Source organism: Selaginella moellendorffii, unplaced genomic scaffold (assembly GCF_000143415.4).
Source record: "Selaginella moellendorffii unplaced genomic scaffold, v1.0 SELMOscaffold_15, whole genome shotgun sequence".
Lineage (NCBI taxonomy): Eukaryota > Viridiplantae > Streptophyta > Lycopodiopsida > Selaginellales > Selaginellaceae > Selaginella > Selaginella moellendorffii.
This window is the reverse complement of record NW_003314276.1, coordinates 1108878-1134317: the sequence shown is the minus strand read 5'-3', so window position 1 is coordinate 1134317 and position 25440 is coordinate 1108878. Positions and strand designations below refer to the sequence as shown.

The following is a 25440-nucleotide window of genomic DNA, read 5'->3' as shown; positions in this document are numbered from 1 at the left end:
TCCCTAAGCGTGACTCTGTGGTTGGCTCGCTGTGGCTATGGCGGAGGCGGGGCGATGATCGCCAATGCCGCCCCAAATTCTCGCTGGATGAGCACAGAGATGGCGCTCACCACCGGGGGGATGATTACCGTCGCGGCGGCGCGATCGCTCAGCTCCATCGCCAGCTTGAGGAAGCTGCACGGCGACTCCTGGATCGGCCATTGCAATCCATGCCCGAGGCTCGTTTTCACGTCCTGCCGGCTGCGCCACAAGAATCTAAGGTATTATCCATCGAAATCCTTGTAGAGCCTTCTTTCTCGCTTTTCTTCTTTCTCTTCTCTGACTCGCTACCTCGCAGGAAAAGATTACAAGCGGAGAAGAGCGCTCGAGAGCGTCTCGCGGTTGATGCCGAGGATTTTCCATCGGAAGAGGCGAGAGATGAGGGCTCCGAGGGAGAGAAGAATGTCCAAATGCTGGCAAACGGTCCATTCTTTCCATCGAAGGACTCCAAGGTTCTCCATAGCAGCAGTTTGAAATACCAACTTTCTCATACGTTCTTTTCTTCCTTCTTTTTGTATAGACTGAGGAAAGTCTGGACGTGGAAGAGAAGCGGTCCTTCAGTGTTAGCATTGAAGACCTGCTGCTAATGATCAGAGAAGCCGAAAAAAGTGGGTACTGTCCTTAACCATAGCCCAGGCCTTGAGTTTTCGATCGTGTTCACGTCCTGATTGAAATGTTCTGGTTGAAGATATTCTACTCTTGAACCAGGTCCGAGCTCGAGCGCTCAAAGACCTCCAGGAATCTCGCCGGGAGAAGGATAGCTTGCGAGCAGAAGTAGAGGTGTTGCGGACGAGGCTGGCCGAGTCAAGTGCAAAGATAAAGCTGGCCGAGCAAGAGAAATTAAAGAATGAAATGCTCCAGGACGAGGTGCAAATCCTGCAAAAGAAGCTGAAGGAGAAAGAGGACTCGCAACAACAGGCCCTGACAACCAAAAGCTCTAGTATCAAAGGTACTAAATTTGAGGAGGAGGTGGAATCACTGAAATCAAGTCTTGCCGATCTGAGAAGCAAGGATGAGCTGCTGAAACAACTACGAACTGATAAAACAGAGCTTCAAGACAGGCTCCAGTCGTTAGAGTCGAGGCTGGAAGAGAACACGGTGTCCCTTACGGACCTCGAGAACGCAAAGGCTGAAAACGATACACTCAAGGAAAATATTCGTAAGCTGCAAATGGAGCTTCAAGTTGCCGAGCTATCAGCTACAGAAGCATTCAAACTGTCCGAGCAAAAGCTTTCTCCTACGACGACTGGCTCGGAAGCTGTTGGAAGCACAAACGATAGGCTACTTTTGGAGAACCGCATGCTACAAGAACAGGTCAAGAAGCTGCTAGTGCAATTGGCTCAGGCCGAGAGTCAGAAAATACTTCTAGAACACGCTCAAGCTGACAAGAAAGCTCTCAAGGAACAGGTTCAGCTGTTACAGCACCGGCTACTGGAATCGGATGCCGAAATACGAACACAGCTGCAAACTTATCAAGCGGAGGTGGAAGGCTTTCAGGCCAGGCTTGAGCGTCTGAAATCAGAAAAGAAGTCGGGGATATTACAGGTTCCAGCAGGAGAAATGCCATGGGATTTCTGGACGGGTATACATCTTCGTATAGATGCGTGGATGCTGGACAAAGTTATCACTGTTGAGGATGGCGAGGAACTAAGGCTAATGGCATGGCGCAGAGATGCACGACTTCGAGATGCATTTGTCCAGCTGCAGGAAAAGAGCAACGAGGAGATCATGTCTGGTCTCTTGAAGCTTGTCAACGATCGAAAGAGGTTAGTGTCTGGAATGAGAGTGCTTCCTTTTCATTCTTGCATTCTTCACTCACAGACCGGGACTGTACGTTGTTCACATCGCAGCAGAAATGGCACCAGTTGCGAAGGTAAAATTGTGGTTGTATAAGCGTCTGATGGATATCTTGATATTACCAGGTTGGTGGCCTGGGGGATGTTGTGACTGGTTTAAGCCGATCCTTGCAAAGGAAAGACCACTTGGTTGAGATCATCCTTCCCAAATACGACTGCATGGATTACGATCGCATAAAAAACTTGAAGGTATTGATTTTTTCTACCGGTCCCTCAGCCATCTCTACTTGATAGGTTCTAGATATGGAGCTTTTATCGTTTTTCGACAACCAAACTTTCAAAAACAAAGTTTGGCTGGGCACTGTTGAAGGTGACCAGAATCTCGTCATACTTGTTACGCTTGAGCAATTTGCGCTTGCAGGTCTCCCTGTTTATTTTATTGAGCCCTTTCATCCGGCAAATTTCTTCACGAGGCGCACCGTCTATGGTGAAAGAGACGACTTTAGGAGGTTTACGTATTTCTGCCGTGCTGCTTTAGAGTTTCTTCTGCAAAGCAACAAAAGGCCTGACATAATCCACAGCCATGACTGGACTTCTGCAGCAGTAGTATGTATTTTACTCTTATGTAACTTGGTTTCGGACTAACTTCACATTTCAGGCACCATTATATTGGGACATTTATGTTCCTTTAGGATTGAATTCAGCTCGGTTGGCATTCACATGCCACAATTTTGAGTATCAAGGCACGGAATCTCCTGCAGCTTTGGCTGCCTTTGGCTTGAACGTGCAGCAGCAATTCAGACAGGATCGAATGCAGGACAGTTTCATGCATGATAGAGTGAACCTGTTGAAGGTGGTATTTTTACAGTCCTCCTGTTTTTCTCATGTTTTATTCTCAGGGAGGTATCGTTTTCTCAAACATTGTCACGACCGTTTCTCCAACTTATGCTCAAGAAGTCAGAGCGCCGGAGGTACACATCTGACTCACTGAGAATAGAATTAATCACTACGTATGACTTGACTTGACGACTTTGTTGTGCAGGCCGGCCGAGGACTGCAAGTCGCACTCTCTGTACATTCAAACAAGTTCTATGGAATTTTGAATGGAATTGATGTTGAAGCCTGGGATCCTTCATATGATCCTATACTGCAGCACCAATACAGTGCAGAAGATTTGAGTGGCAAAGCAGCCAACAAGGCTTCTCTTCAATCTCAATTGAGACTAAATGTCGACAAAAAACGGCCCTTGGTAAGTTTTTTTCTATTCTTGTTTTGTGAGATTTTAAGACCAGGATTTCAGATAGGATGCATCACTAGGCTTGTACCCCAGAAAGGCGTACATTTGATAAGACATGCAATATATCACACTGCAGAAAAAGGTGGACAATTTGTTCTGCTGGGGTCTAGTCCTGTTCCTGAAATTCAGGTGCGTTCGAGTGACTTTCTTTTCATCTTTTCAGTTCCTGACATTTTACTTAACTACAGCGTGAATTTGAAGAACTTTCTTACAAGTTTGAAGGCCATTCGGATGTGCGGTTGTTGCTAAAGTACGACGAGCCTTTGGCACATTCAATCTACGCGGCTTCGGACATTTTCGTCATTCCATCGGTGTTTGAACCATGTGGACTGACTCAGGCAAGTAGCTATTCTCACTTGTCAAACTAAGAAGATCCTTTCCTTGTCGCGCAGATGATTGCCATGAGATATGGGTCCATCCCAGTAGTACGTAGAACAGGCGGTCTAAATGACAGGTCTTTCTTTTCTCTTTGTTCTTTTCTCCTTCAAATGCATGATGACGAGCTGCTTGACGCTGTCCTACGTGCTGTGCAGTGTCTTTGACGTCGATGACACGACGATTCCGGAAGAAAAACGCAATGGATTTAGCTTCTCGGCGGCCGAAATTCAGGTACAACTAGCTGTTTTCTGAAATATTTTTTCCATAAACCATTGTTTGCATCGCAGGGATTGAACTACGCACTAGATCGTGCAATCAAGTACTACTTGGAAAAGCCCGGGTGGTGGCAACAGCTTGTGAAGAAGACAATGCGGCTAGACTTTAGCTGGGACTCCTCCGCTGATCAGTACATCGAGCTTTACAGGCAAGCTATCAATCGCGCAAGGTCCAGGGCACCTGCATAATAGGCATTCTCTCGCTCCATTCCTCTTTTTACGTAACGCGTGTATATACTACGAGGAGCTGTAGGCTAAACGGGAAGAGTCTCTCCTGGGCCGGGCCATAGAATTCTCGACAAGAATGGCAACATTTGGAGCCTGGAATTGGATGGACGTAGTCCCTTCTCGTATGCGGTACGTCTATGTCCTTTTTCTTTCATTTGTTTTTCTTGAACTATTGCTATGTTGTTTTGCGAAGGTACGAGCATAAAAAACAGGTGGTCAGCAAGAGGTGTGAATTTGGAATCCATGGACATTTCAAGTGATACAAAGTGTCGAGGGAGACAAATTTCACACTTACTGGCGGATCAGTCGTATCATGCATGCCTGATTCAAGGAGCACACGCATCGAAACCTTGTGCATGATTGCAACTCATGGAATGCGCGCTGTGATCAACAAGAACATCGCACCACGCCCATTTTTGGAAGTTTGAAGCTGGATGTTTGCTTCATGATTCATCTTTCATGATCAACATAATCGCAGGAGACTGAAGAACACGTTTTAATTCTTTGATCGATCTATATAACAGAAAAGTATTATATTTCATTAAGTTAAGTTGATAAATATCAACTTTTTAGTGAATGACATCAAGCGAGCGAGGTGGTGAAGGAGACAGTCTGGAGAGGGCTTCCACAATGGTACTGCTGAATTATATCCGCCAGCGAGTTGACAATTCGACTATCCATGGGCTTCACCAAGGGATTCCTCTGCGGGACTAGCACAAAATCGTAAGTATGGTTCTTTGCACTGAATGGATTTTGGTATGGGATGTTCTTGCTGGTATTGGAAGGAGCAACATAAGGCTCCAAAATGCTGCTCTTCACAGCTCCTGCAAAGCCAAGCCATGATCAATAGATTTGTCTTAGTCTTGTTCTACACTTACCAGTGCTACCCGCTGGGATGTTTGCGATCCAGAAGTTGATGTAGGGGTAAACTTTGTTTGGTGCTACCAGTGCCTTTTGATCCGCCATGACCACCGAGAAAAGACGAGCAGTGCCATTCTTCCCAAATCCTTGGATATCAACAGTGGGGGCCGCGTCAGTACTGCTCAAGGGGATGAAATTGCCATTCCCGACCGTGGTGGAACCGTACTGTACCAGCAAACCCACAGAAACTTGAGCCAACAAGGAGAAAAATACCAAGGAAGACACCACTGAAGTTGCCATTAGAAAATTGATTGATCAAATGAAAGATGTTTTACGTTTAGAATTTCTCAGGATTTATACAAAGGCTTGGTGCTAAATCTATCCATCCCACCTTTCTATAAAAACCTATGGTCCGAAATCGATTAAGATATTTTCAATGTAAACTTTCAGGAACATTCTCCCGGCAGGTTTCTCTAAAATCCTATTGAAATCACTGTCAGAATTGCTTTCCTCTTTGTTGTCGCATGTTATACATTGTCACGACAGTCGAAAGACACGATCACACAAAGAAAAGGTGGTCTTGCTTCTTTGGATCCAAATCTTTTCAACCTTGAAGTTCTTCACGAATTATCTCCGCTCTTGTATCCATAACCTTTGACGCAGCGAAAAACTCATAGACCATGAGCCGCTTGACGCTTGGAAAGTAAATACACACCACGAGACGCTTGACGCTTGGAAAGAAAGCGAGAGAGAGAAAATACATTTGATCTCGACACTTCTTCTTTTGACTTAGAAAGCCTCGCGCTAAGCCCGGTTAATTTCAAGAAAACTACCTGGAAATCACATCACTTCTTCTTTCCTGCCTTTTGAGCCTCTCCAGAAGCCTTGACCTGAATGGGAGCAAGCAAGCACATCAATGGAGAGAGAGAGAGAGAGAGAGAGAGAGAGAGCAGACCTTCTTCACTCCGCGGATCTTCTTGGCCCTGTTCTTCCTCTCCTTGAGCTGCTTCCTCGACTTCTGCTCCCTGGTTGCAAGTCCGTTCTGCAAAAGATGCAAGGGGAAAAGCTTCCAGAGTTAGAGCGCAAGTCGAGAAACCATGAGCTCACTTCACTCACCCTGACAAGCCGATACTTGGGCTCGAACTTCTTGGCAGCCTCGACCGAGTCGTAGATGAGACCGAATCCCGACGACTTTCCGCCGCCAAACTTGGTTCTCATCCCAAACACGAACACCGCCTGGGGATCACGGACCTCGTAAACCTTGGCCAGCTTCTCCCGGAGCTCAGCCTGTCCGACCGATCCACAACCCACATTCTCTTAGCCTAGGCTCGAAAACAATCTACAAATCCATCCCACCTTGGAAACATTGGCTCGCCCCGGATGAAGAACCTCCACGACCTGCTCAACCGTGTTAAATCAGCTCGAAAAACTGACGATCGGCACTTACAAATTGCCTGCGAAGGAGGAGACGATTCGTCATGAACTTGCGCGTGCGGACAGTGTAGTTGCGATCCGCCATCGCGCGCTCTCCCCTCTCCCTGGATTAGGGCTCATGACGGCCAAAGCCCTAAAAACTTTTATTGCCTACGTGGCGCTTACGTGTCTGCCACGTGTCAAAGAGCAAACCTTTCATCTCCAACACCGATGATCCATGGCTTAAGGGCAGATTGCCAGGGAATCGACCAAGCTTATGGTAATCTGGTCCCAAACCATTTGCTGTGACGAATTGGAGATGGAATGAGAACTCCACAATGTGGCTCTTGATCGCTGCTCATGATCAGAGTGAGTCATGTTTGCAATAGCGATACCTAGCTCATCTCCCAGCCTCCAATTCTTCTTTCCCGTACGTGCAAAGGCTTCTCACAGCTTTAGCTCCTCTCTAGAGATTCTCCCTTTCCAGATTTCCAGCCCAAGGGGGCTAGGAGCTTCCACTTCCCCAAAGTATTATATCTATATGCGATCCTTTGCCACTTTTGGAGCCTGGAATTGGATGGCTCGTCGTTCTTGCGTGTAGTTTAGCTCGCAATCTAATGTAGTACGCTCGGCTTTTCCAATTTTGTTCTCGTTCGTTTTGGCTTTGATAGCTACGACACCGCATTTGCTCTCTCGCCAAATTAAAAAAAGGGGAAAGGCCCAATCTTTCGGGGGGACCAGCAGCACGAACCAAGCACTCAATCTCTCAGCGCCAAAACAAAAAACAAAAAAAAAAAAAATTAAATTTTTTTTAAAAAAAATTTGTCTTTGGGTCAAACAATCAAAGAGAAAAGACCTCGTCCAGTTCTCTTCCTCTAAAGCCTTGTAATCCCAAATTCATAACTTTGAAAGGGTCCTCCACTGGCCAATTATTTGGGTCGCTTTTGCCACGTCAGCCCCACGGCCAAAAGAGTACCTGGTCCGCCGCCGTCCATAAAGCTCATGACGTGGCATGAAAATGGAGAATCTCTCCCGCGGGCAAACCGGCTCCAGCCGGTCACATTCCGTACGTCTCCCTCTTCCTCAGTGCTCTCGTTCCTCACCAATGATGGAGGAGGCGGTAGCAGCCACGGCTTTCTCTTCTTTTGCGCCCTAGATTTGCCAGGAATCGTCATGGTTTTATCGCCGCACTAGAACTCTCCCTCGGCGCGCGAAATCGTGAGTGATCGATCGCGGTATGGAATTTTCGGGTGCGGTAGCTTCCTACATTTTGCCGCAGTCGCACGAAGGGTAAATCGCGGGGATGGCGATGGTTGGTTTCGCCTAATTCTCCACTCTTGACACCCCCACTTCACCTAATTCCCCAAAATCGCCACTCCAATTCCTCCCCACATTGCACGATCGAGCAGAGAGGAGCGCGCTCTCACACTCAGGCGACTTCGTTTTCTTCGATCCTCCGATCCACATTGATTGATCGAGCAGAGACTTGAAAGGTATGCGCCAATCTCGCTGCGATCTAGGTGACAATGTGGCCATTGTAGGAGATTCGATCGATCGATTGCTTGATTTAGAAACAATTGGGATGTCCCGGAATTGCGATGATCCCCTGCGATGGCTCAAGCCACTCCTCCACACCAATTTCTTCCACTCGTGCCAAAAGCACCCACATTTGAGCCGCAACGAGTGCAATCTCTACTGCCTGGATTGCCCCGGCCAGGCAATTTGCTGCCCGTGCACGATTGACCATCGAAATCACCGTATGCTCCAGGCAAGTTATATCATGGTGGGTGATGATCACGTTTTGATCAAATCATCACCATCATAGAAAATTGGTTTTAATTTTTCTAGCTATAACTTTGGATCATTGTTTCCAGATCAGACGCTCGTCCTACCACAATGTGATTAGAGTTTCGGAGATCCACAAGGTGCTGGACATCACCGGCGTCCAAACCTACGTGATCAACAGCGCCCGCGTCGTGTTTCTCCACCACAGGCCGCAGATCAAGCCCGTGAAACCATCGCTCAAGACTTGCGAGATCTGCGAGCGGAGCCTGCCACAAAGCTACCGCTTTTGCTCCCTGGCTTGCAAGGTTCGCCTTCCTTTCTTTGCTCTCCGTAATGCTTGCCATGGATTTGTGATTAGCTTGCGGGGATCACCCATCTCAACGAGAAATTCGTGCCTCGGGAACCCAAGCGAGACAAGAATGGTGGCAACAAGCAACAACCAAAGCAACACCAAGAACAACAGCAACAGCAACTGGATCACGAAGCATACGAGGATTTCATGGATCATCGCAAAGTTGATGGTGCCAGTGCCACCGACAGCAGCAGCAGCAGCAGCAGGATCAATGCCGCTAAAATTCCAGACTCCACACTGCTCGGCTTGTCGCCTCCAACGCCTCCACCCATTATCGCAAACATTGACAGAAGGAATCCCAGCCGACGAAAAGGTTTACCTCAGAGGGCGCCACCTCTCTAAAAATCCAAAAAAAAATTCCAAAAAACACTATTCTATATCAATAATAAATTTTCCTGTGGAACAATCTACCCAGCTATTATTGTAAATTATACTAATAAATGCATGAATGAGTGAGAGTGAGAAAAAGAAAGAAAGAAAGATAGATAGATGCAGAAGAGCATAGTCACAGAAGAGAGTTCCACTTAAAATCCGCCCGCCAAATTGCCAATTGTTGGCGTGATTTGTGATGTCACACTGGACCCCCAATTCCTCCACCACAGTCTCTTTTTTTGTTCCTTTGCTTTGCATGGAGGATATAAGTAACACGTTGTTGATCTTATCCTTGGTTGCAATCTAGTTTATTATTTAGATTTATTCCCTTCCTTTCTACAGTATACGAATATACCTTTGGTTATATACGTGGACCTTTTAAAATGCCAAGTGTTATAGACGACCAAACCTGTGCTGTCCGTTAGTTCACCAACAAAGCAAAAGCTTTTTCTTGTTAAACCAGAGCGTTACCAAACCCAGATGAATCCTCACTTGTGGTAGTTTGTTTGGCGAAGCCAGCCCTAGAAAGCTCCTTAGAACGCGGGGTTGACCGTGGCTGACCTCGTAGCTTCCGGGTCAACTCTGGAATACGTGTCGTGTAAAAGGCGCCAAGGGCGGGGATTGGCTGCCGTGGTCGTCGTGCCGTGTCACCCATGGATTTCCGTAATGACATGGCCGCCGAGATAAAAGAAAGAAGAAATGCGAATCCCTTGTGGTCACACACCTAACGATCATCCTTGCGTGTCTAAACTTTGCACAAATTGCCGCTTTCTATCCTTGCTTGACATCAATCAAGCACAGAGAGAGAGAGGAGTCGATGTGATCAAATCTTTATTTTTTTGTGCGATGGGTAAAATTCAAAGCCATCGTTTTACTCTTGTTTTCTTTCGTTTTTATCTCCATGACCTTCATAAACAGTTATCTATTTATCTATCTACAAAGGTGTGTGTGTGCGTTGTCGTAGTTTGGAGACACGAGAGACGTGGAAAAGCATGTAACTTGTAAGTAGGATCTTCTACGACGGCTTGTGGAGATTCACATACACAAGGATTGGGGAAATGTATTTTCTTTTCCCACAAGAAAAAAAGCTTCCACGATGAAGCTACACTGCAGCTTCATAGTGATACGACCATTCAAAGTCGGCAAAAGGAAGCTATGACATGAAGCTTCGAAGTAAACATGAAAAGTAGAGAGTCAACGCTAGTCCAGTCAGTCCACGCGCCAGCTTGGACTTTATAACCTTGGCCACGTCCACATCAACGTCCGTCGTGGCAAGCCACGGCAGCATTGCCTCACCAAACCCCCGCCGCCACGGGGATGACAGCACACCACGTCATCATCGCACGCGATTCGTCCACGTGGGAATCCCGTGCCCCTCCGATTCGATCATGCTATGGCTTGCGAAGTTGCCGGGCATCGGAGAAGCCGGGAGAGACGCAATAGCCGGGCGCCACGACAGCAGGCGCGAGAATCTTCTCCTTTGCTTTGGCCAGCGACGTGTCGTCGCCTTGACCGTCGGATGCGCCTGGCGCGGTCCAAAGAGGCTGTGCCTCTAAGGGGGCCGCCTCTACTCTTTGGTCTTCCCTCATTGTGGAGAGAAGCAAAGCCTAGTTTTTAGCCGATTTTTTTCACTCCACTCTCTCGCGAGCCGCGAGGCGTTTGCTTTTTCCTTTGCTCCCAGTCGAGGGAAAATCTTCGTCTTGGCTGGGCAGAAACGCTCGCGCCGCGACGGCCCACGAGCAGGAAGCGCGAGAATTCGATCGATTTCGGGGCGAATTGGCAGCGCCCAAGTGCGGATTTGGGCCCCGGCGATGCTGCATTAGCTCACATTTCGTGTCGGTGGTGGCGGCCAGGGCGGCGTGAGCGATCGCAGCGCTCGCGATTGTGAGAGCGAGAGCTACATTGACGTGCATTACGCGGGGACCGGAAATTCGCCGCCACACAAGGGGAAGAACAGAGCACCCAATTTCCACGCGATTCTCGCGTGCGATCGTAGCACCTCATCGATCGATCGGGAGGAAGAATCGAGCTTGGGAGCGATGGTGGTGAATTTCGACCGCCAGACTTACAACGCGGAGCTCCTCCTGCCCACGAAATTGGAGAAATTGGTAAGTTTCCCCCGAGTAGATTTCTTTAGTGTAGATGAATGTTGGTAAAAGCGAGAATTCTTTTCACTCTGGCCGAGAATCTCACCGATTTTTTTTCTCTCTTTTGTTCTTCCCAGAAGCCCGGATACCAAATTGGACCGCTGTGGCTGCGGCCTCTTCTCACCACCAAATTCTTCGACACTTGCGAGGTCCATGGCGACAGCAACCGTAACGAGTGCAATCTCTACTGCCTGGATTGCCGAGGAGAGGCGCTTTGCTCGGGCTGCTCGCCACAGCACCGCGATCATCACGTTGTCCAGGTGAGAATCGATCGATCAACTCAAAAAACCACTGTTCTTGAGCTAAAGTTCTAATCTTTCTGTGCGATTTGGCGAGTGTAGATCCGGAGGTCGTCCTACCACGACGTTGTCCGCGTATCGGAGCTCCAAAAGGTCTTGGATTTGGGAGGAGTGCAAACATACATCATCAACAGCGCGAGAGTGGTGTTTCTAAACGCGCGGCCGCAGCCCCGCCACGCCAAGGGCGTCACCAAAACTTGCGAGATTTGCGACCGGAGCTTGCTCGACACCTTTCGCTACTGCTCACTCGGCTGCAAGGTAAGAGAAACACCGGATTTCTTTCCATTCCACCGAGAAGCTTTGCTCGATCTCCAACTAAAAGTTTTGCTTTGATCGTTTCCAGTTGACCGGAATCCGACGCCACAATGACATGACCTTCCACTTGCCGCCCAAGAATTCACAGCCGCCACAGCAGCAGCAGCAGCAAATTCTCGAGGATCACCATCCGCAAGTCTCCGATGATCATCACGGCCAAGAACAAGAGGTTTCTCACGAGCAAGGAAGCGTCACGACCGCCATGGCGGCTGTGGATCACGTCGAGAGCCCTCTAGCGCCGGCGGTTCCCACGAGGAGCAGCGTCGTCTCCGAGGAGACGAGCTCCGGAGGGAGCACGATTGTAGGAAAGAGGACGCGATCGTCGCGCAAGAGCGGCACAACCGCGGGCGAGCACCACATCGATCATCACCAGCAGCAGCAGCAGCAGCAGCAGCAGAGCCAGAGCTCGCGATCGCGGGAGGAAGACGAGGATCATCTAGCGGATACCATCGCCAAGAGCGCCTCTCGGCCGCAAATTCCAGTCATCGATCACGACACGAGCTCCATCCAGAGGAGCCTGGGGACGCTCAAGCTGGGGCGGCCATCGCCATCGCCTTCGCCGAGCGTGAGCATGGAAGAGGCGGCGGCGGCGGCGCGCGTGGTGAAATCCAAGAAGCCTCCGGGGAGTCCCATGGCGGTGAATTCGCCCGAGCTATCGCCGCCCACACCGCCGCCCACCAGGACCGCCAAGCGGCGAAAGGGGACTCCTCACAGAGCCCCCTTTGGGAGCGCCATCTAGAAGAACTCCACACCAAGCCTACGATCATACACTAGACACTACACTCACGTCTACACTCACACTCACGTAAGATCAACCATACGATCATCACACACACCGCAAGATCGGATTGGATATCGCCTCCACTCGCGATCCAAACTCCTTCGTCGTCTCGTCACCGATCGATCGTCACGCTGGGATCGTCTCGTACACGGTGGTGGTGGGTCTTTCTACAAGCCGGCCGATCGATCGACACGCGACCATTTTGTAGATATCTGTGCATTCTCTCTACTCCTCTCGGCTTGGATCATACGTAGGCCGCTACTCCTCCTCCTCCTCCTCAATCGATCGCCCAGGAGGGATCCATCGATCGAAGAGGAGATCATAGATTGTATAGTCATCACGGTTTGCGGGGGAGTCCATACGTACTGGACCCGATGCACCGGCAGAGCAATCGTTCTCTGGATGAATCCATAGGTAGAAACGATTAAGTTGATGACATAGAATTCACTCCAAAACTCTCTTCTTTCTTTGTTTTGGAGCTTTACAAGTCATAGCAGGATTTGGAATCGGATTGTAGGGCTTGTTTAGGGACCACACTGACAAGGAGATGCGAATTAAGCGGACAAAATCACTTTTTTTTTTTCTTTTGAGAGGATTAGATTAGAGGCTAAACACTTGGGTGGTGTGGACAATGTGAACTCCTCCGATTCGATGGGTCTTGGGTTTTTTTTGTCCGTGTTGTTTCCGTGGGTCGCTTGGATCGCACGCAAGGATCTTCATTATACTGCGAGGAATCTCCCATCCCGGGTGTGAGGGAATCTCCGTCGCGAGCCTCGCCACGACGGCAGTCCACTATCGCCAGGAACACTCACAGCGAGGCTTGTTCTTTCGTGGTTCCAACTTCTTTGTTCTCCGAATCACTAAAAGCTATGATTTCGTCTATGCTTGCCCGAATCAAACAAAAGCCTGGCTTGAAACATCTAGATTCTCGAGGATGGAGGATGTTGCGAGCCTCGTCAAAGTTGCCGACTCTAGCTCATATTTATGTTTTCGTTTTCTTGCGCTCGACTCGGGTGGTCCAATCCCAATCCATTCCATTTTCTCTGCGCTGTGATCTGGTGACCTTCTTCCTCCGTCGCCCTTTCCAGAAACTTACGTGGTTTTGGCGTGGCTGCGCCAGCTTTTTGGGATTTCGCGATTTTGGCAGGGCTTGCGCTCTCTGTTCTTCGTGGCATTGGGCTTCCAGGGCGCCACCTATAGGATCAAGCTCTCGATCGCTCCATTTGGACGAAATCGTTGCCGCACATTTGGCACGGCCCGGGATTGATCGACACGAGAAAAAGGATGAGACAAAAGAAAAGGGGCCAGATCAGAGACGAAGGAAAGGCCGCCACCACGCGCGTCGAGTGAGAGAGCAAAAAAAAAGAGAGAAGGATGTGGGGTTTTGGAGGGGTGGCCCTCGCGCCACAATGGCGACACTCCCCGTACCTGAGCCGCTGGATCAACGATGGCGCGCCAGATAGGGTTTAGGTTTTCAAATTTTCGAAAAACTTTCGATTTTTTTTGAAATTATTGCCGCCAAGGAAAGAACCCGCGAAAGTTCCGTGTCATGGGTCACTTGTTGGAGTTATCTGGAGCCATGTGTTTTGACTCTTCTAGGGCTTGGGGCTCCACACATGAATTGTGTGTGAGAGGGTTTAACTCCAAATGGGCCACAGTGGCAGCTGCCTAGGAGAAAAAAAAACCAAACGGTGGGCGTACGGAGGGTGTACTCTTCCTCTTTATCTCTTGGGGAGTGTTGTCAAATTGTTTGATAGCTCCTCACGGCTCTACCCTGAGAGCGCCAAGAGTGAACGATAGCGAGTGATGAGATCAATCTCTTGCCAGCTTTTTTTCTCATCCCCTAATAACTATGGCGTCAATGTGGAACGAAAAAACCAAAGGAGGCGTCTCCGCCAACCTTCGATCAGACGTACACGACTTGATAAATAGTCGACACCTAATACCGATGTATCGATCCATTCCAAATCTCCACTTCTGACTTAGTTGACATGTGTCGCCCTCCAGGCCATGGGCGAATATGCCCCGGCATATTAGGGCTGACGCGACGATAACGGCCGGCAGGGGCGAATATGCCTCCGGCATATTAGGGCTGACGCGACCTCGGGATATGCTCCGGCATCTTTGGCTCGCGGCATATTCCGTTCGTCTTTTCCAGCTGGGCGCAGCTGTGTCGCGAGGCGTGGATATTTAAGACGGCCTGGAGATATTCCTTCCTAGTCTTACTAGTGTTTTGTGTGTTGACCACACACCCCACATACAGAGTCTTAGTCCTCGCTAGATTCCAACGTTTTGGTGAAGAGAAAGTCCGATTCAAGACAAGATATCATGGCCTCCCCGTTTGTCAACGCGATGGTGCTGCTGTTTCTCCTCTGCGCAGCAGCAGCGGCCACCGGATCGAACGAGGAATCTCGGGAGGTACATTTTTATGCCTCCTTAAAGTTTCCAGAGCGGGTGATATGAACGAGATCTCCCCATTTATGGTGAATGCAGGTTCTAGACACCACTCCCGCTGCTCCTGCTACTGTTCCATCCCCAGCGCCAGTTCCAGCTCCAGTCTCTCCAGTTCCGTCTCCAGTCTCTCCAGTTCCAGCTCCAGCAGCTCCATTAAGTACGTTCTCTGTGGTTTCTCTTCTTTTTTTTGTTTCTGTTTCTCTGGCGCGCCGAAGCTTATGTAGATCTGCTCTGTGGCATTTGTAGACTGCACGTCCGCGTGCGAGACGAGGTGCCTGGTCGCAAATCTCCACAAGCGGTGCCTCAAGTACTGCAACATCTGCTGCGTCGAGTGCCACTGCGTGCCGTCGGGGCATTCGGGAAACGAGGACGAGTGCCCCTGCTACCGAGACAAGAAGAACTCGCGAGGCGGTGACAAATGCCCGTGAGTGGCATTTGCAAGAGCTTTTCCCATCGCTCTCGATCTGTATGATTAGTATCGGTGTGTTGTTGCTACGAGAGCGAATTCTTGTCGAGGACCTGGGTAGTATAATAGAGTTTTTGTTTGTCGGTAGCTGGTTTCATGTAGAAATTCTATTCTTCTTCAATAATAATTAGTAATAATAATAATAGTTATTATTATTATTGATATTATTATTATGCTCTCACTTTCCAGTCCAGACTTCAGTCCTCCCCTTCCAAAGTTAATGTAATCGCAAGGAAAACAGCTGGTGACATTTGTGCAGTGTCACATCACATCTTATAGCTCACAGATCGGAGAGCCATAGAATATTCTGCTACTGAAAGAGAAGCCCGCCATCATGGCTGGAAGCCATTTTCTCTTTCCTCATTTCCGTACTTCCAGATTTGATTACTTTTTAAAAAGCTGAGAGTTCCAGGTGGATACAACGCTTTTTTGTAGCTTTTGTCTCGGGAAAGAAGCACAAAAAACGAGCCTAGTATGTATTAGTTAATGTAGAGTCACAAGTCGTTTGCCTCACTTTGGTTTTGATTGTAATGCCGCTCAGGGGCATTTTGCTTTCCCCTTGCTGTTCTTCTTGTCCCGGTAGCAGCTGCACTCGTCTTTGTTCCCGTAGTGGCCCGACGGCACGCAGTTGCAGCTCTGGCAGCAGATCCCGCAGTAGTTCATACACCGGTCGTGAACCGACGCCACCGCGCACCGAGAGGTGCAAGCCTGCGCGCAATCTGCAAGACAGCTTCTAAGTTCACGATCGAGTGGAGAGCAACAAAACCCAAGAACTTTAGCGAAGTTTTCCCGAGAATGGGACACTCCCCATCGATCTTCTCACCTATCTTGGCCAGAAGTTGGCGGCTCCGGCCCGTAGAACCCTGCCAAAACCACACAACAAAACACACTCGTCTTTGTCAATACACACAACTTGGGCGTTGCCTCGATCTACGGCAATGGATTGAGCTCGAGGCTGGGGAGTGAAGCTCGAACCTGGATCATTGAGGACACAGCGGAGATCTGTCACAGGCAAGAAAGAGCAAAGAGATGAGAAAGTAGATGGGAGAAGAAATACCATCCAGACCTGGAATGCTGCCACCAGGAAGACGAGAATCGCAAAACCCAGCACTCGAGAAGCCATAGCTTCGCTGCAGCACTCTGTTCTTCCAAAACCCGCCCTCTCTCTCCTCCTTTTCTTCGCCGCTCGCTCTCTCCGTGTGTAGAACGCACACCGGGGTAAATCCCTGCGCATTTATATTCAAACCTGGGTATATTCCCTGCACCGTACCGGAGGGGCCCGGAGATTTTGCCATGTGGACAAAAAAGTTGCGGCTGCGATTCGGCCATGACAGCTAGCACTGAGAGTTTTTACGCGGCTCTGTGGAGGCGGCAGTGCGGTTGCGCTTGTCCGGGTGTTGGATCGACAGTAAAACAATGGTTAGCTTTTTTCTACGTTTTAGTTCTTTTTAATTTGCGAGCTTTCTGTACTAGGTAGTGAAAAACGTGTATATACGTATCGGAAGAGCGCATGCGCGTGAAACTTGGTTCCGTAGTCGAATATTCCCGGCCACAAGATTGACAGACGTATTTACTTAGATGTTCTTAAATCACATACAAGCAAAATACTACATGTGTAGATACGGACGCATGCGCGTGAACGATGGTCGAATATTCGTTGGAGAATTTTACTGAGAAAACCACCCAAAAAAGAAAAAGGGCAAAAAGGAAAACCAAGAAAAAACTCCCACAAACCCAAACCCCCAAAATCAAATCCCCAGGATTTTTGTCGCAGTGGGGGAATTGGGAATGGAGGCTTGGATTTGGTGTAAGTAGGGTTGGATCGCGACGCTAGAGAGGAGGAGACCGGATATGGCGTGCATTGATCGCGGCAGCTGCGAAAAAGGTTTGTGATTCCCTTGCGGCGCGGGCGGGCAGGAAAAGGGCGGCGCGGCGATCCAATTCCCGGCGGCGCCGCCGCGCGGGAGAGCCCATGGACAAGTGGAAATCCTTCTTCCAGAGCTCTGGATCGGACATCTGGACCGTGATCGATCGCGCGATCACCATCGCGGCCGTGGAGCAGCCGGCGGAGCTGCGCGCGCGGCGGGACAAGTTCACGGAGAAGATGTTCTGCCCGACGGCGCATCTCACAGGGCTGTGCGAGTGCGACGATGGCGAGGGGGAGGAGGAGGAGAATGGCGGAGGAGCCATGTCTAGATCCGACGGTGGCGATGGCGAGGAGGACGAGGACGAGGACGAGGAGGATGATGTCGTGGAGAACAAGCTGGTGGTGTCGGGAGGAGGAGCTCTTCGCGAGGACGAGGAGGATTTGGAGGAGGAGGAGGAGGTGGAGGTCGTGGACGAAGAGGAGGACCAGGAGGAAGAACACGACGACCAGGATGATAATGCCGACCAAGAACAGTCTAGAAACAGGAGAAAATCCAAGGCGGATTGTAGCTACATGGACGTGGAAGCTCTCACGGACGAGATGGAGGAGGAGTCTCGGAGGATCAAAGAGATCAACCGGATCAAGAACCAAATCTCCCACTTCGCAGACGAGGTTGGTCTTGGTTTCTCTTACTCGTTTTTATTGGTGATCGATCGACTGGAAGAAGTAACTTTGTGGTCTCTTCTTCTTCTTCCAGGAGGATTATCTCTGCGAGGCGCTGGAGAGATTGGAGAGCATGCACATCTCGTTCGAGGCTCTCAAGGTAGCGTGGAGTGGAGATTTTTATGTGCATTGCTTTGCTCCTTTGCGTGCTCGGTTTGTGACGTTTGTTTGGTGGCGCGCAGGCTACTGAGATTGGAAGACCGGTGAACAATCTGCGCAAGCATCCGTCCTTGAGAGTACGATCCATTGTGAAACGCCTCGTCAGGTTTTCTTTGCCCGACTTCTTCTTTCTTTAGTTCTCTCTAGCTAAACTCTGGAAAAAATTCTTTTCTTCTTATAAACAGTGGATGGAAGACTCTTGCTGAAGAATGGACCAAGAGTGCAGAGCATTTTGCTGGTGGTACTAATGCTACAGGTTCGTGATTAAATGAAATTTCGCTTCTTTTGTGTTTCTCAATTTAATCCGCAGGCCATTTTGACAATAACTATGGATTGCCTTCTCCACCTGTTGACGAAGGCGAGCTCCTCGCTGCCGGGACGGCTCCTTTGGAAGTCAACAAGGTAAGCTTTCGAGCTAGCTAATAGCACTTTGTCCTCTTAGTCTAAGTGATCGTTTTCTCCAGCTCTTCGATTTTATTGAGGATGATATGTGTAAGTCATCTCTTCCTTTCCAGCTCGAGTTTCCTCACATGTTGTGTTAATGAATGTAACAGCTGCTGGCTCCGGAGATATGAACGAGAAGCCCCGACGAGGAAGCTCTGGCGACTGGGTGAGAGGAATTTATGAGGACGCGCACTCGCCGGAAGAGACAAAGCCAGCAGCGGCGGTAAGCAGGAAGACTGGCGAGTCGGAGGCGGACAGAAAAAACAAGCAACAGGTTAGCGTTAGCAGAAAGGATAGCTCGAAGAACTCGGACAGCAAAAGAAGCGGTGAGAGGGAATCGAGCAGGGCAAAAGTGTCGACTTCGCAACAGCAAAATGGATTTAGAGGAAGCCAAGCAGGAGGAGCAGTAGCTGCTGCTGCGAATGGGAAGCACAGCTCTGGTAGCGGCAGTGTTGCTGCGAAGCAGCAAAGGCCGGACGATCAGAGACACAGGGCAGCGACGAGCAACACGTCTCGCTCGATGAAGCCCGGCGTAGCGTCCGTCTCGAAACCAAAATCGTCGTCTACGCCTCTTCCATCAGCCAGCAAGAGGAGTGTTGATGAGAGGATACAGAGCTGCAAGATGAGCAGCTCAAGCAAGGTATTCTTTCTCTTCCATCTCCTGGAGTTTTTCTTCGCTCGAAAAACTTTGGCAAACTTTCCAGGCCGGTGGATCGACTGATAAGCTTGCGGCTGCTAAGAGAAAGCTACATGAAGGCTACAAACAGGCAGAGCATGGTAAATTTCTCATCTCTTTTGATTCTTTGCTCGAGGTGTTGAGAGATTTGCAACTCGATGTGTGTAGCCAAGAAGCAAAGAACAGTTCAAGTGATGGAGCTCACGGATCTTCCCAAAGGGAAAGGAGGTCCAAAGGCCGCGAAAGCCAGCGCGAGCAGCAAATTGCATCACGCTCAACACAACAATAGATACAATTCGATCCACGGCAGGCGGTGATCAATGCCAAAGATCGAAAGATCTCTAGCCATCTTCGCAAATTACTCGCCCTAAAATTCAAATATTTGAATTTGTGACACGTGGCGGGCTCTGTGACCGTGGATCTGACATAGGGTTTAAAGTTTTGTCCCCGGCAAAGTTAGGGTTCTTGGGAAAAATGGAGGGATTCCAGAGCAGATTGGATCAGGTGTTTGGCGGGCTGGGGAATGGAAGCGCGCCATCGCTGTGGTCCGTCAGTGGCACGCAGCTGGAGCGGCAGCAATGGCGGCCAGCGGCGAACAGTGACGACGAGGACGAAGGGCCGACTTGCTCGTCGAGTTTTAGGTCTGAGGAGGAGCAGGCGACGAAGAGGGTGAGGCAGGACGAGAATGGGGACGAGAATGTGGACGAAGAAGAAGAGATGATTCGAGTGCAAGCTATGGTCGGCATGGACACCACTCTGGATTACGAGGTAAGCAAGAAAATCTTGGAGAAAAATGCCCAGTGTTCTTAGTTTTTTGTTGCTTTGTTTGATCTTTCATATACCCCAGGATGAAGAGGACGAGTATGATAAGGTGGCTGTGGGAAGAGAGGGCGCTGGTGATCGGCTCTACACAAGCGATGTCAAGGCAAGTTTTGACAGCTTGAGTGTTCTTTCCGGCGCCAGCTTTATGGCTCGAGATGATCTAGCATCGCGCAAAGCAGCAGCAGCAGATCGTCTCGCAGAAGCGAGAGAAGCCAAGATCAATGGCACCACACCGGATTTGCATAGGACCGAGGATTTGCACAGGAGAAGTTCGAGTTCCAGGCCGAAAAGTAGTGGAACTCGGACTTCAGACTCTAGTGACAAGAGGAAGAACGAAAGCCGTGACGATCGTCCACAGAAGAAGGTCAGGTTTGCAGTAGAGGAGGAGAACCAGAAAACGCGAAGAACTCCGAGAGATGATGGTGGTCATCGCCAGAGAGCTGGGATCGATCGCTACAGAAACGTTCCTCATCACGTAAGGCATCCAGAGAAGTATACGCACTACACTCTTGACTGGGGGGAAGAAGGCAATAGCAACAACGTCCAGGCGTGGCAATCCACCATGGCGGCCATCAATTCTGCTAAGAATGAAGGAGAAGAAGAGCAGCCTTTTGAGCTTCCACAGCACGTCCCCTTCGTTCCTCGAGCAAACAAAGAGAGAGCTGGATCATCCAAGCCTGGTGGATCGACCAAGGACTCGACTACTCCAAGCGGCAGCGCTACTTCTGTGAGCTTCGCCGCTAGAGGATTGGAAGACGAGGGTGTGGCCATGGAAGAAAACGCACAGCCGAGCTCCAAGAACCAGAAAAGTCGAAGCTATCGATCCAGGATCACGGAAGAGTGATGGGAGAAGATCTTTCAGTATACAAAACCTCACACTGTTTGTTACTATATAGTTGTCACAAATCGAAGGACGAAAAATCTAAAGCTCCATTGCCATCGCTTTGAGCATGCGTGTTGGAGAGAAGGACGTACGGCGTGCCATCGCCCGCGACCATCCGTACGATCTCTCGGGCAGCTCGGGCACCGCCTGCCCGGTCGCCGTTGGAGTTACACGCGGACAGTAGCGACGTCCATGCCACGTCATCGGGGAAGTACGGCATTGTACGGATGAGCTCCTCGGCCAGCTCCAGCCGCTCTGCCCGTGCCAGCACGTCCACCATGCACAGGTAGAGGTCCATGGACGGCCACATCCCGTACGACTGGCCCATCGAGAGCACGAGGTCGCGGGCTCGATCCACTAGCCCGGCGTGGCTACAGCCAGTAAGAACCGCGAGGAAGGTTACCTCGTTGGGATGGATCCCTAGTTGCTGCATCGCGAGGAAGAGATCGAGCGCCTGGGCATGGTAGCCGCTCCGGATGAGCGCCTGGATGATCGCGGTCCAGGAGATGATGTTCTTGTCGGGTATTTGCTCGACGATTTCGAGCGCGGATTCCAGGTTTCCCAGCCGTGCGCTCGATGCGGCCATGGCGACCCACGACACGACGTCCCGCTGCGGCATTCGATCGAAATATCGCCGGGCGAGGCGCTGGGAGTGATCCGAGGACGAGGATGCCGCTGCCTGGACCATGGCGCTCCAGGCGAAGAGATTCTTGGCCGGCATGGTGTGGAACAGGGTCTGCGCTTGGGGGAGATCGCCTTTGGCAGCGTTGGCTTGGATGATCGCGACCCAGGCGAAATCGTTCCATGCCGGCATGCGATGGAAGGTGGAGTTCGCTCTGTCCGGGAGATTCTTGCGGTTGTAGGCGTGGATCATCGACATCCAGGAGAGCGCATTGCGCTGGGGAGCTCGGGTGAAAAAGATCGTCTCGGCTTGCTCCAGCTCTCCAAGATCAGAGAAGCATCCAAGCAGCTGGTTCCAGGTCGAAATATCATACTGCGGCATTCTCTCGAAGGTCGTGGTCATCTCATCGCTCATCCCTGCCTGGGCCGCGGCCGCGACGAGCAGATTCCACGACACCGCGTCCCTCTGCGGCATCTGGTGGAAGAAATCCCTCGTTTGATCGCTGCCTCCGTGAAGAACACAGGCTTGGAGCATCGCGTTCCAGGAGAATGCGTTGCGCTCGGGCATGGAATCGAAGAGCTCCTTGGCGTGGCGCTGCATCGACGGGTCCTTGGCGAGTGATTGGAGCATGGCGGTGGAAGAGATCACATCGAACTGGGGCAGCTTGTGGAAGATCTGGGATGCGTGGCTGACGAGCCCGGCTTGGATCGTAGCCACGAGCATCGTCGTCCAGGCCACCACGTCCCGGCAGGGCATCTCCAAGAACAAGCTCCAGGTCTCTTCCAAATGCCCACTCCTGGAAAATGCCGCGAGGATCGAGGTCCAGGAAACAATGCCCCTGGCCGGCATCTTGCGGAAGGCAGCAGCGGCATCTTGGAGGCGATCGCTCTGGGCATAGGCTTGCAGGAGGAGATTCCAGGAGAAGGGATTTGGGGATTGGATGGAATCGAAGGTGGATTTGGCGTGGCTGAGGCTGCCGCATTGGGCATAGAGATTGATGAGAAGATTGGCGAGGAGGCGATCGTGCTGGAGGTGTGGGTCGTCTAGAATGTGGCGATGGATCTGGGCTGCTCGATCGAGATTGGGGAGCCTGGCGCAAGCTTTGATGTGTTGTACAATTGCGTCACTGCTCCTCATAAACCCTAAAACAAAGTGTCGTGGGAATATTCCAAAGTAAATAACGTCGAATTTAGGTCTGCCACGTGGGCGTGTTACGGGTTTAGGGTCAAGAAGGCATATAAAAAAAATTTGCAATAATTTACGGGATAAGTATTGATGACCTAAATTAACAGTGTGGATGGTAATAACAGGAACCATGAGACAATGTATAAGTGACAATGTTTATAATGAGGAGCCACCAAGATAGCTATGGCAACGAGACATGGCAGCGAAGATCAGGCGGGAGCTCAAGCCGAAATCTCAGAAAACAACCCCTATCTCGGTGCTTCGCTTTCTCTCGCCAGTTTATAAGACAAACTGAAGGGTAGAGCCCAATCTTCCTCTCACCCTTGGTCACAAAGAGAGCGCAAATGAATCGCAAGCATGCCCATTAAAACACGCTTCATTGGTGCCATCTAGTTTGCTCCTGCCCATAGCCACAGGCACTCCCATCACGAGCACTCATCAGCCGGAGTATGATGGAGCTCAGGGACTACACCCAACAGGACACCATCCTCACCTTGGCATATCAAGTAGCTTCTTTGAATTGCAACATTGCCATTCAAACACAAATGGAAACTGACACCATGCCCAACTGTATGATACAGAAGCAAAGCAACTGAGCAACGGTGATCACCCTTGTCAATGCCTCTCTACACCGCAGTCCCCACGAGAAGGATAAACAACTTCCACCATCAGCTACATGCACGCAACCACGACTGAAGCTGATATCGTGGATCCTACTTCATCTCACCGTGGAGCGTCATCCAACTCAGCACCCACGATATGTTGAGGAGGATCCAGAACCTTAACGCCCATGCTCGGGCCCTTCGTCAAAACAACATCGTCCACTGGGATGCTCGTCGCCAACTCTTACACAGATACTGGCAATCCTTCTGGGACAACACAAGAAAGGCTGGGCAGACCTAGAAGTTACCCACCGAAACTTTGCAGCCCAATTCAGTACAGGCTGATTGGTATGAAAGCTGGTGTTCTTCCAATTGAAACCCGGGCTTGGTGAGACACGCTCCAATTCATCCTTAGTGCCCAAAAGGATGACATGGAGCGATGTGTCTATGCGGCTATTCAGGATTCTCAACAACTGACAGACAGTCACCATACAGGGTGGTGGCATGATTGCCATGCACAGTGAAACTCGATATAAACCTCAACATGTCGCTACAACAACCAGTCACAACCATTCCAGAAGTCTTGGATTGCACTGGCATTCAAAGGGTGGCTCAAAGGTAGCAGAAATTCCACTCGTATCTGGACTTTGTTTCCAGAGAGCTTCATTCGTATTGGATAATTAATTTGTTTAAAAGGAAGTTTTCAATTTATATTGAAAATAATACCATATTTCAATCAAAGTGCGCAAATATAAAGAGAGAAAAATGCTATAAGCTGGTACTTCAAACTTAGCCAGCTGCTAGTGCTTCACTTTAGCTAAGACTAACTCTACTAATCTAAATTTTATTAAAAGCAGATCAATCTATTCAAGTTTACAATATATATCACCATTGGTTCAATGAAATCTGTTGTCAGACCAAGAGCAGGGAAAAATAAAGCCCAATGCTATTCTCAAGTATCATCATCTCGCACGGGATTCTGTGGAAGAAATCCTCATGCAAGAAATTCTTGCGAGTCTTGTGCCCGACACAATTGTCTCGTTGATCCTGACGGGGCATTCTAAGCATCCTTCTCTTACGGTCATCACAGTGACCACATCATCCTTCCCTTTAAGCACCAACTTTCCTCAGAGCATGTCATCATCGAGAAAGTGGCTCGCAAAACTTGTGAAACCCTCAGCTTTCTTTTAAAACGTCTATAATGTATTCTTGAACGAGCTGAAGATGAAGGTTGGAGGTGGCTCTTGCGTCCTCATCACTGGCGCTGGATCCGGCATTGGTATGTCTCTTCGTTTGGCACACACAGCAAAAGAGAAAGAAGAGAGAATAAGAAGTTCTCGTCATCGGCTCACTTTGACTCGATCGAATTGGCTTTCCAGGGAGGGCGCTGGCGCTGGACCTTGCGAGGCGTGGTGCAAACATCACGATTGTGGATTTGTCATGTGAGAATGGGCTGCGAACCCTGAACCTGGTAAGAGAGGAGCACCAAGAGCTGATGAATCCGAATCGTCCCTTTGCCATCTTCGTCGAGTGTGATGTCTGCGATCCAGGTGAGAGAGACACTTCAGCATTCCTTTTCCCGATTAAATATTTTTCTCCTGTAGAGCAAGTCGCAAAGGCGTTCAAGGAGCACAAGGAAACGTTCTTGAGACTGGATGCGTGCGTCAACTGTGCAGGGATCGTCGAGCAGGGGGACTTCGTGAGCGATGACAAATGGCACAAGGTCTTGAGCGTGAACCTCATGGCAGCCATCGAATGCACAAGCCAAGCAGTAACTCTCGATTCTGGAAGAGATTTCCACTGATACATTTAAAACATATCTGGATGATCATTTGAACAGATCCAAGCTATGATGTCCCAGGACGGTCCGGAGGAGCCATTGTCAATCTCGCTTCGGCTGCTGGCCTCTTTCCTGTCCCTTTGTATCCAATCTACTCGGCATCCAAGGGTAAGTACATTAGTTTGTTTTCTTCTTTAATGATAAAAGGTGGACTTGTGATATTCACAAGGTCGCTTGTGGAACTACAGAGCGAAGGCATACGAGCAAACGTTCTGTGTCCCGGGGTTTGGAGTTCATCCTTTTTTCTTTCTTTTGCAGAATCGTAAGCGAACTTGATACTATTGCTGATGTTTCAGTACGTTGAAACGCCCATGACTGACATTGTCCCCAAGGAGATGATCGCTGCAACTGGTGGCTTC

The 25440-nt window shown here is 49.8% G+C and overlaps 9 protein-coding genes across 10 annotated transcripts; 6 read left to right on the top strand and 3 right to left on the bottom strand.

Moving 5' to 3' along the window:
* The first annotated feature begins 25 nt into the window (after positions 1-25).
* On the top strand, positions 26-4590 carry LOC112346506 (probable starch synthase 4, chloroplastic/amyloplastic). Of its 2 annotated transcripts, XM_024675593.1 has the most exons (17): positions 26-260; positions 338-491; positions 560-647; positions 728-1805; positions 1861-1912; positions 1962-2084; positions 2130-2205; positions 2257-2441; positions 2494-2688; positions 2735-2806; positions 2878-3084; positions 3136-3261; positions 3321-3470; positions 3525-3586; positions 3666-3741; positions 3798-4142; positions 4207-4590. In XM_024675593.1, the coding sequence occupies exons 1-16, from the start codon at positions 55-57 to the stop codon at positions 3972-3974; spliced, it is 3027 nt and encodes a 1008-aa protein (XP_024531361.1). In that variant the 5' UTR covers positions 26-54; the 3' UTR covers positions 3975-4142; positions 4207-4590. The 2 variants fall into 2 exon arrangements, with proteins under 2 accessions (XP_024531361.1, XP_024531362.1); XM_024675594.1 differs by lacking the exons at positions 3321-3470; positions 3525-3586; positions 3666-3741; positions 3798-4142; positions 4207-4590 and having other exon boundaries at positions 3128-3209.
* Positions 4591-5606: 1016 nt separating this feature from the next.
* LOC9633497 (40S ribosomal protein S24-1) lies at positions 5607-6425 on the bottom strand. The gene is made up of 5 exons (XM_002970660.2): positions 6322-6425; positions 6231-6272; positions 5991-6161; positions 5830-5916; positions 5607-5764 (listed from the first exon to the last, which is right to left on the bottom strand). Exons 1-5 carry the CDS (start codon positions 6391-6393, stop codon positions 5720-5722), a joined length of 417 nt encoding a protein of 138 aa, XP_002970706.1. The 5' UTR covers positions 6394-6425; the 3' UTR covers positions 5607-5719.
* A 912-nt stretch (positions 6426-7337) lies between these two features.
* On the top strand, positions 7338-8842 carry LOC9633496. Its single transcript, XM_024675664.1, has 4 exons — positions 7338-7780; positions 7829-8055; positions 8162-8377; positions 8431-8842. Exons 2-4 carry the CDS (start codon positions 7870-7872, stop codon positions 8764-8766), a joined length of 738 nt encoding a protein of 245 aa, XP_024531432.1. The 5' UTR covers positions 7338-7780; positions 7829-7869; the 3' UTR covers positions 8767-8842.
* A 1531-nt stretch (positions 8843-10373) lies between these two features.
* LOC9633495 (ataxin-2 homolog) lies at positions 10374-12829 on the top strand. Its single transcript, XM_024675711.1, has 4 exons — positions 10374-10904; positions 11021-11203; positions 11285-11500; positions 11586-12829. The coding sequence occupies exons 1-4, from the start codon at positions 10836-10838 to the stop codon at positions 12294-12296; spliced, it is 1179 nt and encodes a 392-aa protein (XP_024531479.1). The 5' UTR covers positions 10374-10835; the 3' UTR covers positions 12297-12829.
* A 1721-nt stretch (positions 12830-14550) lies between these two features.
* Positions 14551-15395, top strand: LOC9632978 (gibberellin-regulated protein 7). Its single transcript, XM_024675667.1, has 3 exons — positions 14551-14756; positions 14832-14949; positions 15039-15395. Exons 1-3 carry the CDS (start codon positions 14667-14669, stop codon positions 15218-15220), a joined length of 390 nt encoding a protein of 129 aa, XP_024531435.1. The 5' UTR covers positions 14551-14666; the 3' UTR covers positions 15221-15395.
* A 226-nt stretch (positions 15396-15621) lies between these two features.
* Positions 15622-16457, bottom strand: LOC9633494 (peamaclein). The gene is made up of 4 exons (XM_002970659.2): positions 16325-16457; positions 16234-16260; positions 16082-16121; positions 15622-15977 (listed from the first exon to the last, which is right to left on the bottom strand). The coding sequence occupies exons 1-4, from the start codon at positions 16379-16381 to the stop codon at positions 15796-15798; spliced, it is 306 nt and encodes a 101-aa protein (XP_002970705.2). The 5' UTR covers positions 16382-16457; the 3' UTR covers positions 15622-15795.
* A 530-nt stretch (positions 16458-16987) lies between these two features.
* LOC9633493 (probable mediator of RNA polymerase II transcription subunit 26c) lies at positions 16988-19523 on the top strand. The gene is made up of 9 exons (XM_024675626.1): positions 16988-17797; positions 17883-17948; positions 18031-18113; positions 18193-18263; positions 18318-18409; positions 18472-18499; positions 18562-19091; positions 19156-19228; positions 19296-19523. Exons 1-9 carry the CDS (start codon positions 17231-17233, stop codon positions 19442-19444), a joined length of 1659 nt encoding a protein of 552 aa, XP_024531394.1. The 5' UTR covers positions 16988-17230; the 3' UTR covers positions 19445-19523.
* A 58-nt stretch (positions 19524-19581) lies between these two features.
* Positions 19582-20880, top strand: LOC112346509. The gene is made up of 2 exons (XM_024675627.1): positions 19582-19895; positions 19975-20880. Exons 1-2 carry the CDS (start codon positions 19602-19604, stop codon positions 20791-20793), a joined length of 1113 nt encoding a protein of 370 aa, XP_024531395.1. The 5' UTR covers positions 19582-19601; the 3' UTR covers positions 20794-20880.
* LOC112346491 (pentatricopeptide repeat-containing protein At4g02750-like) lies at positions 20849-22210 on the bottom strand. The gene has a single exon (XM_024675533.1). It carries the CDS (start codon positions 22208-22210, stop codon positions 20849-20851), a length of 1362 nt encoding a protein of 453 aa, XP_024531301.1.
* Between the last annotated feature and the right edge of the window lie 3230 nt (positions 22211-25440).

Bases quoted from the DNA above. Each gene is read 5' to 3' on its own strand.
- LOC9633494 (XM_002970659.2), bottom strand. From the start codon at position 16,381: ATGGCTTCTCGAGTGCTGGGTTTTGCGATTCTCGTCTTCCTGGTGGCA. The intron at 16,261-16,324 runs GTCTGGATGGTA...TGCCTGTGACAG, and splicing joins TCCTGGTGGCAGCATTCCAG to ATCTCCGCTGTGTCCTCAAT. The intron at 16,122-16,233 runs GTTCGAGCTTCA...TGGTTTTGGCAG, and splicing joins CTGTGTCCTCAATGATCCAG to GGTTCTACGGGCCGGAGCCG.
- LOC9632978 (XM_024675667.1), top strand. From the start codon at position 14,667: ATGGCCTCCCCGTTTGTCAACGCGATGGTGCTGCTGTTTCTCCTCTGC. The intron at 14,757-14,831 runs GTACATTTTTAT...TGGTGAATGCAG, and splicing joins CGAACGAGGAATCTCGGGAG to GTTCTAGACACCACTCCCGC. The intron at 14,950-15,038 runs GTACGTTCTCTG...TGGCATTTGTAG, and splicing joins AGCTCCAGCAGCTCCATTAA to ACTGCACGTCCGCGTGCGAG.
- LOC112346491 (XM_024675533.1), bottom strand. From the start codon at position 22,210: ATGCCCTGCCGGGACGTGGTGGCCTGGACGACGATGCTCGTGGCTACG.
- LOC112346506 (XM_024675593.1), top strand. From the start codon at position 55: ATGATCGCCAATGCCGCCCCAAATTCTCGCTGGATGAGCACAGAGATG. The intron at 1,913-1,961 runs GTAAAATTGTGG...TGATATTACCAG, and splicing joins AAATGGCACCAGTTGCGAAG to GTTGGTGGCCTGGGGGATGT. The intron at 2,689-2,734 runs GTGGTATTTTTA...TTTTATTCTCAG, and splicing joins ATAGAGTGAACCTGTTGAAG to GGAGGTATCGTTTTCTCAAA.
- LOC9633496 (XM_024675664.1), top strand. From the start codon at position 7,870: ATGTCCCGGAATTGCGATGATCCCCTGCGATGGCTCAAGCCACTCCTC. The intron at 8,056-8,161 runs GCAAGTTATATC...CATTGTTTCCAG, and splicing joins GAAATCACCGTATGCTCCAG to ATCAGACGCTCGTCCTACCA. The intron at 8,378-8,430 runs GTTCGCCTTCCT...ATTTGTGATTAG, and splicing joins TTTGCTCCCTGGCTTGCAAG to CTTGCGGGGATCACCCATCT.
- LOC9633497 (XM_002970660.2), bottom strand. From the start codon at position 6,393: ATGGCGGATCGCAACTACACTGTCCGCACGCGCAAGTTCATGACGAAT. The intron at 5,917-5,990 runs GTGAGTGAAGTG...CATCTTTTGCAG, and splicing joins CCAAGTATCGGCTTGTCAGG to AACGGACTTGCAACCAGGGA. The intron at 5,765-5,829 runs GTCTGCTCTCTC...GCTCCCATTCAG, and splicing joins AGATCCGCGGAGTGAAGAAG to GTCAAGGCTTCTGGAGAGGC.
- LOC9633495 (XM_024675711.1), top strand. From the start codon at position 10,836: ATGGTGGTGAATTTCGACCGCCAGACTTACAACGCGGAGCTCCTCCTG. The intron at 10,905-11,020 runs GTAAGTTTCCCC...TGTTCTTCCCAG, and splicing joins CCACGAAATTGGAGAAATTG to AAGCCCGGATACCAAATTGG. The intron at 11,204-11,284 runs GTGAGAATCGAT...TGGCGAGTGTAG, and splicing joins GCGATCATCACGTTGTCCAG to ATCCGGAGGTCGTCCTACCA.
- LOC9633493 (XM_024675626.1), top strand. From the start codon at position 17,231: ATGGACAAGTGGAAATCCTTCTTCCAGAGCTCTGGATCGGACATCTGG. The intron at 18,500-18,561 runs GTAAGTCATCTC...TGAATGTAACAG, and splicing joins TTTTATTGAGGATGATATGT to CTGCTGGCTCCGGAGATATG. The intron at 19,229-19,295 runs GTAAATTTCTCA...CGATGTGTGTAG, and splicing joins CTACAAACAGGCAGAGCATG to CCAAGAAGCAAAGAACAGTT.
- LOC112346509 (XM_024675627.1), top strand. From the start codon at position 19,602: ATGGAGGGATTCCAGAGCAGATTGGATCAGGTGTTTGGCGGGCTGGGG. The intron at 19,896-19,974 runs GTAAGCAAGAAA...CATATACCCCAG, and splicing joins ACACCACTCTGGATTACGAG to GATGAAGAGGACGAGTATGA.